This window comes from Salvia hispanica, chromosome 5 (assembly GCF_029641045.1).
Source record: "Salvia hispanica isolate PSC_SH4W2 chromosome 5, Shi_PSC_v1, whole genome shotgun sequence".
In the NCBI taxonomy this organism is placed as follows: domain Eukaryota; kingdom Viridiplantae; phylum Streptophyta; class Magnoliopsida; order Lamiales; family Lamiaceae; genus Salvia; species Salvia hispanica.
The window spans coordinates 3,565,915-3,575,891 of record NC_142696.1 but is presented as its reverse complement, the minus strand read 5'-3'; the positions used below and the strand labels follow the sequence as shown (position 1 = coordinate 3,575,891).

General features: G+C 36.5%; 1 protein-coding gene across 1 annotated transcript; it reads right to left on the bottom strand.

Annotated features, from left to right (window-relative positions):
- Positions 1-8,119: 8,119 nt before the first annotated feature.
- LOC125186177 (transcription factor MYB102-like) lies at positions 8,120-9,554 on the bottom strand. The gene is made up of 3 exons (XM_048082519.2): positions 9,335-9,554; positions 9,127-9,256; positions 8,120-9,013 (listed from the first exon to the last, which is right to left on the bottom strand). Exons 1-3 carry the CDS (start codon positions 9,465-9,467, stop codon positions 8,260-8,262), a joined length of 1,017 nt encoding a protein of 338 aa, XP_047938476.1. The 5' UTR covers positions 9,468-9,554; the 3' UTR covers positions 8,120-8,259.
- Positions 9,555-9,977: the final 423 nt, after the last annotated feature.

The window sequence follows — 9,977 nt, the reverse complement described above, 5'->3', positions numbered from 1 at the left end:
AGTGAATTGAAAAAGTTGGTGGGATGTGGGTCATACTTTTAAAGTATTAGTTTTATAATTAAATGTGAGTAAGAATGAGTTAGTGGAATATGTGGTCCACTATCAAAAATGTTAAAGTGAAATGATACAAATTATGTGGGACGACCCGAAATGGAATACTGGGTCGAATTAATTATCTGGGACGGAGGGAGTAACTTATAAACATAATTACACCGCTAGAATATGTTGTTAGTTAATATTTTTAGATGTACACACTCATTGCTAATTAAGTTACTTAGACAAACAATAACATATTCTTTGTACTTCTAAATTACTCAATTGATATAGTGTTTGAAACGTGAAAGAATAGTATAGAGTGTATTTAACTCATTTTTATTTTAAAGAACAAAGAAAAGAATTGAAAGTGTTGACTTGAAAAGCCCTGATTGTATACCAAGCACGCATCTTATTTTTAAATTTTTCTGTTTGAGTTTCCTATCAAATTCTCCTATTATGAAATAGATGGAAACCGGATATGAGACGTATATGATTGTATTTGTATTTGAATTAAAACATCGTAGAATAAGTGGAATGAATGATATCTCTTTGTATAAAGAGTGTGGCGTGTGGCCTTCCCTTTATTGGTTATAACAGCCAATGCCTAAGTTCTTGGCTTCTGATACTTCGGCGGTTAATCTCCAATATTCGCGGTTAATTAAAACAATGGTGCAAATTAAACCAACTCTCTCTCTTTATATATATGTAAGAATATGGATTGCTTGCACAAAATGCATGAAGATACAGATTCCTTTATCATTTCTTCGCCTTGTCTTAATAAAATTCTTAAACCATCATTCCATCCAACAAAATATTGATGAACCTAAAAATCAAAATAACTAGAGATGATGAGCATAAGTTCAAGATTATTCCGGTACGGTAGCGCGATCCGTGCAGCGAGAAGCTTTCACAAGGAAGGAATCAACGTGACGTGGGAGAAGCCGCAGATCGGTTGGACCAAGTTAAACTACGACGGTTCGTGCAAATGCAAGACCGGGAAATGCAGCATCGGCGGCATCTTCAGAGACGAGAGGGCGGGGTTCGTGCTGGGGTACGCGGAGTCCATTGGCGAGAGCAACAGCACCATAGCGGAACTGGCTGCCCTCGTGAGAGGCCTTGAAATCGCCCTCGAGAATGGGTGGGCCCACGTCTGCCTCGAGGGGGATTCCAAGAGTCTTATCGACATTATTGCTCGTAAACGAGAGGCCAAATGCCAGCAAGTGCAGAGCCATGTTGAGCGGGTGAATTATATCATACCGCAATTTGAAAAGTGCGTTGTGAGGCATACTTATCGGGAAGGGAACAGAGCGGCCGATAGATTCGCGCAGATGGGGCACAGGTTGAAGAAGCCGCAGATTTGGAGACACATTCCTCCCAATGAAGTTATGCGTATTCTTGAAGAAGACGCGCAGGGAAAAACGTTTCTACGCAGAAGATAGGTTATGTATACAATGGCGGATCCAGGAACCTAAATGGGAAGGGGCGAAATAAAATGTATCTCGAAATATTGATCTCTCATACACAAAACATTCCTTTGTAGTATAGTGATCTCAATTAAGTACATACGTATGTACGATGCAGTGATTTAATGATTGTATAATAGGGATCGATAAGTACATTTTTTTATCCTAAGTTTCAACTTACAGTTATCTTTAAAAACATCCATCTTTCGTGTTTCTATATTTCAAATTACAGTTATCTTTCCAAAAAAAAACTTCCCTTTCGTGGTATTTTAAAATAGGTTGAGAAACCGAAAATTCGGCCATAGATTTTGTCACAATAACTGGAGCCCATGTGAACTTTATCATCCAAGCATAAAAGCGAGCACAATTTATTTTCCCAAACTTGACTATTTATTGAAAATTTCTTCAACTTATTTTCATTCACTGAAAAAAAAGGCTTGAGATTAAGATTCTATCGATGAAAAGATGAATCATTTCCTCGAATTCTTACGGGAGTTTAACCTAAATCGTTTTTCCGCCTAAGTTCTCGGGCCATAATTTTCTACTCCCTCCGTCCGCGAATAGTAGTCCCGGTTGGCCATTTTCATCCGCCCGCCATTAGGAGTCCCGGTTAGACATTTTATCTTGGGAGTATAAAAAATGACCTCACTTTTCCCTTAATTTAGAAGCTGCAATTAATTTTAATCTCACTTTGATTGCAAATAATAATATAAATGAGTCCCACATTCCACTATCACACACTTAAATTATTAAACTCAAACTTTTCTTAAAACCCGCACCCAACTCAACTGGGACTCCTATTCGCGGACGGAGGGAGTACTTTTTTTAAAGTTAATAAAAATTAGTGGATAATGAGATCTACTTCATTAGAAAGAAAGAAGTTGTTAAAAATAAGAATCCGGTTTTTTTTAGGACGGATCAAAAAAGAAAATGTATTTTTATGGGATAGGAGAAATATATGACATGTGTACATACATATCCATGGAAAATGACGTTATCAAGAAATATTGATACTCCTTTGATTCATGTTACGTTTAGATAGTCCATTATAAGAAGTCAGTATATTCTAAATTGATCCTACTTGACGGCTCCATCATATAATAAAGCCCAAATGCCTACTTTGCAATGATTGCCCAACACTTAATAATAAGCTTTAAAATTACAATAATATGCACGTGAATTGATTTTTCTTACAAGTTAACCAAATAAGAGACGTAGGGATCAAATACGATTGAAATGCATGTGCACGATTTCTTGATTATTACAAGTAAAACCTTAGAAGAAGCGTAGGGGTGGGGTGCAAGTGTGTAACAAGAAGTTCCTCCCACTAAAACTTTGTAGTGTTAGAATTTTTGGGCTTTCACATGACTGATTTAATGTGTATGGTTATCTTTCAATTGCCTAATTAAAGTGATCCATTAAAGATTAAAGTTTGGGCTAAAGTGTATTTATTTTGTTATGGAAATAAGTGTAGATACCATATGGGATTTTCTATTTGATGAGGGACCGAATAGAAAATAAAGGGGTTTATATTTAATATAAATATAAGCTAGGGTTATGGTCCCCAGACGTCAGAAGAACATTCGATATCTCTGTATTCTCTCGGCAGACTATCGCGAAGAACGTCTCTGATCGTTTGGAAGATCCATAGCCGCTGCAAAGCAATTCAACCGTTCTATTCGCCGTTCTATACGATATGGATCAAGGTATGCTTCCGCTTTACAGTTTGTGCTCCTTCTCCGTTGTTCTCGGTTAATCATCATAGAGAGCTTTAAGTAATTGTTCACTTAATTATTCTAACATGTAGCACTACCGATATATTATCCAAATTGCATCAAACTGTCCCACTCCATTGGAACAACTAACATCCAACGAAAATAACATAAATACTTAGTATCGTTTCCAATAATTCTTCCATCTAAAATTTGGAAAGTATGCATGTCTGAATGTCACGATGTCCGTGACCCTATATATATGCTGACTAATTCCCCGAAGATCAATATGAGCAGATCATGAAAATATTAGTACTAATAAATTTGATCTAGAATTTAGTTAAATCAAGAAACAATATACTTCATCCGTCCACGAATAATAGGACACATTGTGAATGACACGAGTTTTAATGTGGAATTGGTAAAGTAAGAGACAAGGAAGAAAAGTAACAGAAATAGTATTAGTGAAATATGGGGTCCATATATATTATTAGTAAGAGAGAATGGAAAAAAAGTAGAAAAAAGTTGTTGAAAACTTTCCTTTTCTAAATGCGCTCTATTTTTTGTGGACAATCAAAATGACAAATGTGCTCTACTTTTTATGGACGGAGGGAATATATGGTTTCCAAAAAAGAAAAAAAATGACTGAGTTACTACATACGAATAATTGACGTTTAAATAATAATGTAGATTATATCTTTTTTCTTGAAAAGATATGAATAATAGTTGTGTAGTTTTTTATTTATTCTCATGACGACTCAAATCTCTATCATATTGAATGGAGGTGATACATCTTACACGTAACACGTTGCGCTTCATCACCCAATTTAGAGCAGATTGATATACACAATCAGTAAATTTTACTTCATATTTTGCAACCAAAAAGAAATGTACTATTTCGGAAATCCACCACTTTTTGGGTCGATCGATGCCCACTGAGCTAATATGTAGTGTCGGGTTGTGGGCTACCACACTATTTTGGGCTTATTAAAGAATTGATCCATCCGCTCGAAAATGGGAGTAGTCGGTATTCTACTGCGTTTACTGGATCAATAGATCTAGGATGGAGATTAGAGCATCTTCAAGGGTTTTAGGTCAGTCATAGGCCAGTCATAGTCTAGCCAAAAACTCCTTCTGTCATATCATCGGGATAAAAAACCCCTTCGTTCAATGGCGGATCCAGAACATGTAATCCGTAGGGTCGAAAATACTCCCTCCGTTATAAACGAGTTACGCTACATTCATTTTTGGGACGTCCCACCATAAGTAAGTCATTCCCTTAAAGCAAAAAATCTTTCCTCTTACTTTGTTTTCTCAAATACTTTATTCTTTCCACTCCTCTACTTTTCTCTATCTCATACTTTACTATCTCCAATTTAACTCGTTAAAATTTAATTCATTAAATCATATGCCAAAAAGAAATGGCTCGATTATGACCAATGGAGAGAGTATAATATATAAATAATTATTTTAAAATCATTATATTTTAAGTAGTCACTAAATATTTGTATATACAATAGCCATTAAAATTCTCATTACCCAATATTTCAATAATAGTTTCAAAAAATGAGTAAACAAAAAATATAATAAAATTGTAGTTGATGAAACGAAAATTATAAAAATAACTTTTCTTAGTTAATCCACAAAATGAGCCAACCTACTAAGCTACAAACATTTTTAGTGGCCCAACAAATAAGAATAAAATAGACCCAAATATTTCAATCATCTTTTTCATCCTTTCCAACATCAAATTTCTGCAACCCCTCCCCTTATCTCTTCCTCTATTCTTATTAGTATTGTTTCTCTTACTTTTTGGAAACGGCGGAAGGCTTCGAGTTGAGTTGAAGCTGCCGCAGGGTCGAAGACGGAACTGCATCAGGTCGAAGGTTGAAGATGATGTTTTCCGGCAGTGTTCGGTGGACCGCCGGTGGGGTCGGCTGACCCCGCGCGACCCCACCTGGATCCGCCAGTGCCTCCGCTATATCATCAGGATAAGAAATTGGACAAGCAATAGCCTAACCATAGGCCAGCAAAATTACAAAAAATAAATAAATTACAATCAAACAAAATATGGAATTAAATTTACGACACAGATACAGGAAAATGCAATAATTTTATATAAATTAAAGAAAAGGTACATCCTACAAAAATTACATAATTAAAAAAAATCATAAAAAAATACATTAAAAAATGCAATAAAAAAATACATTAAAAAATGCAACAAATAAAAAAATGCATAAAAAAATACATTAAAAAAAATGAAATCTGCTAGCCGAAATTGTGCCTGATATGGCAGCTAGCGCATCGGCCAGCAGATCGGCTAGCGCCCGCGAATCGGCTAGAGCTCGCCGATCGGCTAGCCTAAATTGCCGCAATGGAGGCTAGCGGATCGGCTAGCGCCCGCGATCGGCTAGCCTATCCGCTAGCCTTCATTGGAGAGGCTCTTATTACTAATATTCACATTCACATATTAATAATGAATTGCTTCGTAACTAATACTCAGTCCATTCCACTTTAAGTGAATTATTTCTATTCCAACATTGAATTTTATATTGTGTTATTTTATGATTTAAGTACAGAGAATAAATTAAGAGAGAGGAAAAAAGCAGAGGGAGTGATATTTCTATATTTAAAAATATGTAATTTAAAGTGGAACATTGCAAAAAGGAAAACTGTTCACTTAAAGTGAGACGGAGAGAGTAAGTACTAGTAATATGTAAAGAGATAAATCCAAGTCGTGCCTTTCAGTTGCTACTAATTATATACTCCCCCCGTCCCATTTTAGGAGTCCCGGTTTACCATTTTTGGGTGTCCCACTTTAGGAGTCCCGGTTGGAATATTCCATAAATGGTATTAGGCCCCACATTCTACTAACCTTTTTTTCACTCACATTTTATTATAAAACTAATATAAAAAAGTAGAACCCATATTCCACTCTCTTTTTTAACCAACTTTCCTTTACATTTCTTAAAATCCGTGCCGAACTCAACCGGGACACCTAAAGTGGGACGGATGGAGTATTTGACAATAATAACAAAATCTTAATTTTTCTCACAGGACCAACAGTATTTTGGTACTTCATCCATGCATCAATATGAATCTCGGTTTTCATTTTAGTTCATTTCATATTAATTATTTCATTTCATTTCTATCATTTTTCGATAATTGGCTCCATATTCCACTAACTCATTTTCACTCACATTTTATTATAAAACTAATATTCCCTCCGTCTGTCATTAGGAGTCCCAGTCACTTTTGCACACTCGTTTTATAAAAATAATAATAAGTAGTTAAAGTGGAAAAATTGACCCATAAATAATAAAGTACTAAAAGAGAAAGAGAAAAAGGATGTCATAAATGGATATGGACTATTTGTATGGGACAGACGAAAAAAGAAATATGTTCTATTTATATGGGACGGAGTCACGGAGGGAGTATGTATTAAAACCCGTGGCAATACCAAATAGCCTATTTATATGGGAAGGAGGGAGTACAAGTTTTTTATTATATACAAGTAAACACTATGAATAATGTGGAACTTCCTATCCATTAATATTATTTTCACTATCCTTTCTCTTTTTTTACATTAAAATTTTACCAATTTTACACTATACATATATCCCACAAAAAATTCATACTCCCTATGTACCATAAAAATGTCATACTTGTGGGATGACATGATATTTTAGAAGATTCTGTTTATGGATTAAATGGAGAGGAAAAAAATATTTTTATATATTAATAAGAATTTTTTTTCTCTAAATAGATATGTGACATTTTTAATATACTCCCTCTGTCCAATTAAGTAGTGCGAATCCAGGATCTTAAAACGGAAGAGGCGAAATAAAATTTATCGAAAGCTAACCAAGGGGGTGGGGCGACATGGGAAGCTATCGGAAGAGGCGACAATGGAAAAATCACGTTTGGGTTCATGGTAGCGGATCGCCAGGGAGAGGCGGTCGCCCCTCCTATCCCCTGGATCATTTTCACCCGAGTGCACAAAAGTAATCGGGACTGCTAAAGCGGGATAGATGGAGTATCATATTTTCAAAACACGTGTAAAAAAAGGGATCATCTTAACTGGGAGTCTGAGATGGAGGGAGTATTAATCATTGCTCATGTCCACTAATAAACGTCTCATTAAAAAAAAGAAAAAAAAAAAGAAAAAAGAGAGTATGATAACGCAAACAATGTGGTATGATTGATTATCTCAACCACGTGTGACGCGTCTCGCCGCAGTCGTCACCGTGGGTTTGACAAAGGGCTGTTTAATTGATTTGGAGGACAAAAAAAGACAAGAAAATCACAACAGCAAAATAGTAAAGCAAATAGTAGGTGTAACTCTTTATAATAGTATATTTGAGTGATCCCTACTACGATGCCCCCGCAGCATCTAGACACGTACCCGCCCATTTTAGTCAAACCCATGCATATTGTTAACACATAAATTATCATTACTTACTTTATTAGTACGTAAACAGATAAGAGATAGCAGGTGGCGCCACCACGCGTCAGCTCCTCTGCCCACTGTCGGCGGCTGGGCTACCGCCGCCGCAACTCCGCTGTCGGGCTGGATTGAAACCATCTTCTCGATGCTAAATCTATCTTCTTCCTTTTTATTTATCAACACGATTATTTTAAGTTAAATGTTAGCAATAAATTATGGATCTAGTTTTCCCCTTTAAGTAAGTTAACCAGACAATGATGCGAATTACAAGATATGAAGTTGCTAAAAATAACAAGATATACTACTACTAATTAATTAATGTCATCAAGAAAGTTGTAGCTATTCATTTAATAATGACTGTGGTTTCCCTTTCGGTATCAATTCAAGCAAATATGAAATAAATGGTAAATTAGTACAAACAATGTTGGTGTTTTTTATGATGTTTAAATAGAGTAGTAGCCTTGGCAAAAAGTCGTCATAATTATATCAATAATTGAAGTGTCCAATCAAGTAATTTACACGAAGCATGGAACTTGAGAAAAATCCTAAATAAAGAGGAAAAATAACAATGTCGGCCTCGCTTCGCACGGATGGTAAAAATTTAGATGAAATCGGCGCCATCCAAAATATCCGCCGGAATCTCAAACTTTAACATATTGCTGCAGTAACTTTCCCTCTCATCTTCCGTGCTGCCGCTGCCGGTCATATTAGTCGAACCGGAATTCAACGGCGTGGGGCTTGACGATGGCGATGAGATGTTGGATAAAACGGATTGAAAGCCGAAGTTGTTGCTGCTACAATTGGTCTGAAACGTCGAAGTATCCACAATCGACTGATCCGACCAGTAACATCCGTAGTTAGCCGGCTGAGAATAATCTTCCGTCAAAAAAACCGAACTGTCGTTTTGCTGCCAGTCCGCAAAGCCGGCCAGATTCTGGTTCTGATTAGAGGGTGTGGTAGAAGAGGTTGTTGGAACCGGAAGCGGCGGCGGAGATGGAGAAACTTGATCGTTGCAGTTTGTATTTGGTTGATTTTTAGTGATGAGAAAGGCCTGCTGGTTTCGACGATCTGAGGAAAGCAAGGAAGATGCCAACCTTATTAATTCCGGATTGATCAAAGGTTGCGTTCCTATTAATCTGGAAAAGTCGATGTTTGAGTGTTGTTGTTGTTGTTGTTGTTGTTGAGCGTAGAGAGCGGAGTTTAGGAGGGTTGAGAGGTCAAGGAGGTCGAGGCGGGGGCTGTGAGTGACGGGGTCAATCCCCATACGCAACAGCCGCTTACGAATATGTGTATTCCAGTAGTTCTTTATCTCGTTGTCAGTTCTTCCCGGTAGTCTACCTGCTATCGCGGACCATCTGTTTAAGACAAAAAGGCTAAATCAAAACTTTTCCTCTTTTAGAACGCTCATACATATTTAATTTAATTTTTTATTACTACTAATAGATCGATTATTGATTGAGGAACATACTTGTTGCCGAGGATACAATGAAGCTGGATGATGGTTTCTTCTTCCTCGAAGGAGAATTTTCCTCTCTTGATATCTGGCCGGAGGTAATTTGTCCACCGTAGTCGGCAACTCTTCCCGCATCTTTGCAGACCTAAAAAAAAGGAGTTTGAGTTGAGTGCGAATTCAAGCGTAAATTAAGCATCGAAGTAGAGTAGATATATATGCTAACCAGCATTCTTTGGAAGAGTTCTCCAATTTCCGTAACCATTTTTGTGTATGTAATCCATGAGTTTCTGATCTTCTTCTGGAGTCCAAGGCCCCTTCTTCAGCCCATTTTTGTCACAGCAAGGAGCTCTTCCCATAGCTAATAGTTATAGGAGAATATATTATTCAAATGTTTAAAGAGAGTGAAGAGAAGGTGTGTAGGTCCCTTACATAAAAACAGGGTTTGGTTAGAGGAATGGGATTATATATAGTGGGAAGGTTATGAAGAGAACAAATTGAAGTCAATAGAAATCGGTGCCGTCCCTATTACTCATATAGTCGACGTGTCCATTAAATTCATAATCGACTTACCCAATTTCATGAAACCATTAATCTCGTGGAGAAAAAAACCATTTCCATACTTTTCATATATCTCAATAATCTAATTTTATGATTGTATCTCTTTTGTCTACACATGTCCTGTCCCTGTCTCATTTTATGAGGTAAATACGCGTTTTATTTGTTTTCAATACCATACGTTCATATTATACACAATATACGGCCGTAACATTATTACGTAGCTCTTCGGTTTTTGGATTCAAATTAGCTGTAATCCACACAAAAATAGTCACGTAACCCCACAGAAAAAAATAAAAAATAATTGGAGC